The sequence below is a fragment of the Notothenia coriiceps genome, unplaced genomic scaffold, assembly GCF_000735185.1.
Source record: "Notothenia coriiceps isolate Sejong01 unplaced genomic scaffold, NC01 NC01_scaffold00025142, whole genome shotgun sequence".
NCBI classification, from domain to species: Eukaryota; Metazoa; Chordata; class Actinopteri; order Perciformes; family Nototheniidae; genus Notothenia; species Notothenia coriiceps.
The window spans coordinates 1-2,971 of record NW_011357843.1 but is presented as its reverse complement, the minus strand read 5'-3'; the positions used below and the strand labels follow the sequence as shown (position 1 = coordinate 2,971).

General features: G+C 39.7%; 1 protein-coding gene across 1 annotated transcript; it reads right to left on the bottom strand.

The window, feature by feature from the left end:
• Window positions 1–844: 844 nt before the first annotated feature.
• LOC104956012 (leucine-rich repeat and IQ domain-containing protein 1-like) lies at window positions 845–2,268 on the bottom strand (the record flags this gene model as incomplete). The annotated part of the gene is made up of 2 exons (XM_010783438.1): window positions 2,062–2,268; window positions 845–999 (listed from the first exon to the last, which is right to left on the bottom strand). Coding segments are annotated over exons 1-2 (362 nt in total), but the record flags the coding sequence as incomplete, so codon positions are not given.
• Between the last annotated feature and the right edge of the window lie 703 nt (window positions 2,269–2,971).

Sequence of the window (2,971 nt, the reverse complement as noted above, 5' to 3'; positions counted from 1 at the left end):
TCCGGTTTAAGACTGTTTAAGCTAATTATTAGCTCTGAAAGCAATAATAGTTAGCAAGTTAGTGTAAGAAATTAAAATCAATGTTTATATGGCGTAATTTAAATTAAATACACTGTTTTAATTAAAGCTCTTTTATTCTGAAAACCGGAAGTTCACATACACCGTTTTGATTTAAAACTGCTTTATTCTGAAAACCGAATGTTCAGAACATGACTTCCGGTTTCCGGCAGTAAATATCATCACTTTCGGTTAGGATTAGCATGTGGCTAATATTACGTTTTTTAAGAAAAAGTGAATTTAAGGAAAAAATGACACTCAGTGTTATACACTAAACACACCGTCTTTAACCCTCACTTATTGACACTGCAATACTTTTATTAGGGAATGTTTAAATAACCACAGACATTAAAATATTGTACATTGACAACAGGATTTGCATTGGACACGCCCCCGTCGACGCCGGCCAATGGGAGAAGACCACAGATGACATCAGGGGAAGCAAGCCAAGAATCGATCTCTCTTCCGCCCAGCATGTCCCCACGCGAATGGGTAGCAGCTGATCTGAGGGGGGGAGCCGCGCCACTCGCATATTTTCATTAGTATATCATCGCATTATTTGTTTAATTAAATGCTGTTAACTTTTATAAGCTTCCTTGGACTCTGTTCAGCTAATCCTGCTCTCAGGTTTAAATAATCTAATAAAACATATCCCTAGCCTTTTATTTTATTTTTATTTTGTATTGCCTTGCTGGCATTTTGTAACATGATTGTTATGTTGTAGTAACCAGTATGTTAATGCCATGTATAATGTGAAAATAAAACAAAATTGCTGGAATAAAGAGACAGAATAAGTATGCCTGGAGGAGGGTACCTGTTCTGGGCAACAGAGAGCTGCTGCAGGAGGGGCATCCAGGCGGCGCTGAGGCTCTGCAGGGAGGAGATGCTGTTGTCCTGGAGGTGCAGCTCGCTCAGGAGGACCTGGTTGCTCAGGCTGGGGGGCTGATGGAGGAACAGGGTGGAGCTGTCAGTAACACGGGGGGTTAGACTAACTTTCTGCTGCCGCTGCTGGTCCAGTGACGGATAAACGACCCCGTCCATCAACGTCAGCTGTTTCAGTCCTGCTGTGTTTACAGTCATCAGTTAGCCCTGCTGCAATCATGGGGAGCCTTAGGATACACTTAAGTTATTATTATACTGATTACTTTTGTTTGTATGTTTCATTCATTTAATTTTCTTGACTTATTAAGCAATTACCAGTGAGTTACTCTCTTTGATGTTTCTGAGACTTTGAGGTGAATGTATCCATCTTCTACTTGCACATTTTCTATTATCTTACGTGAGAAGTGTGTTTCGTTGAGAATTACACTAAGCAACATCACTTTCAGTTCACCTATTTTAAGTTTGTTACATCACGTTTTAGTTCAAGGCGGTCATTTTGTAGGATTTAAGGAACATTAAATCCCCAATAATGTTCATGGTTGGCTGGAACTGGTCAATTTGTGATATTTGACCGATTTTAAATGTCCCTTAGGATTTCCGATTTTGTTTTTGTTATTTTTTCCAAAGGGTGCACACTTGAAAATGTTCCATATGGGGTCTTTTATTCGTGAGTCGTGGGGGAAATGTATTGCAATGTGTTTTGTCAAACAGAAGCCCTGCACTCTTATGAATTGTATCGTTTCAAAATGATAATGTAAGCCCCCAAATTGGATTTCTATCACAAGTTGTTGATTTAAATAAATCTGCTCATCTGTTCAGATTTGCAACATTAGGTTTTCACTCCTATTCCTTTAAAAAAAATCTAATCTTGGTTAAAGGTGAATTTAATGGTATATTTTAGTTTTTGCATCTTGATAAGATTATTACATATACAGTATTTGTTTATCTTTTGTTTTATGTATACAAGATGAAAACTATTTTTAAATATGCTTTTCTTGCTGATTTTCCATGAGAATATCAAACATACAAAATATTTACATCCCTAGAAAATGAAACATGAATGCTGAGGGTGTTATTGTCCACGGTGACATCAGAACCAGTGCTTTCCTTGATGTTTGTTACCTCAGTGAGACTGTTGGCGCTCAGGTCCAGCGTGCAGAGCAGAGCGCTGTTCTCCAGACCCTCCACCGTCAACAGGTGGTTGTGAGAGCAGTTCAGGTGCAGCAGCGTGTAGACGTCCCTCAGTCCTCTGGTGCTGATCAGCTGGTTGTGATCCAATGATAACCGCTGCAGTCTCTTCATCGACTCCAGACCAGCTGGGGAAGACATTTATCGGCTTCAGATTGAGAAACAGCTCATGTTAAGTCTGCATATAAGCAGTAAAAAAAGCCTTTAAAGGTCTCCTATCATGCTATTTTTAGGCAATAGCATAGGTAGCATCAGATATATAAAAATATATAAAAAACATGTCTATGAAGTGTTTTGCTCAAAATACCAAACAGATGCCTCATATCCCTCTATTTCACTTCCTGATTCAAAAACGCTGATTTGGGGTATAAAGCTTTAAAAAAATAGATTAAAAAAAGGGAGGGGCTGAGCTCATGCGGGACCCGGCAGCTACTGTCTAAACTAAATACTGCGGTGATGAAACGCCATATCATGGATTATCAAGGATTATCTCTGAAACAGTATGGAGCTCAAAGGCTTTCTCTCTTGCCGGTTACCACAAGGTGAGTTCCTTTTTATTTCCTGCTTCTTCACACACATGCTCTCCAGTATAGGTTGAATGTTAGCGATGCTAATGTAAACACCGACCAGATTATGTCCAAAACAGTCGGGCATTGTTTCTGATAGCAACTTTCTGATAGGGCCTTGGGTGTAAAGCCAGCCTACATTTCAGATATTACGCAAATCTGGATCAGCTCCGTTGTAGCCCCGTTTTTAGAGATTTGGGTACGGAGGAAAAGAGAGAGGATTTTATTTGCTGACGCTGCGTGAGTTCCCTGACACACCGGGGACACATATTTATGTA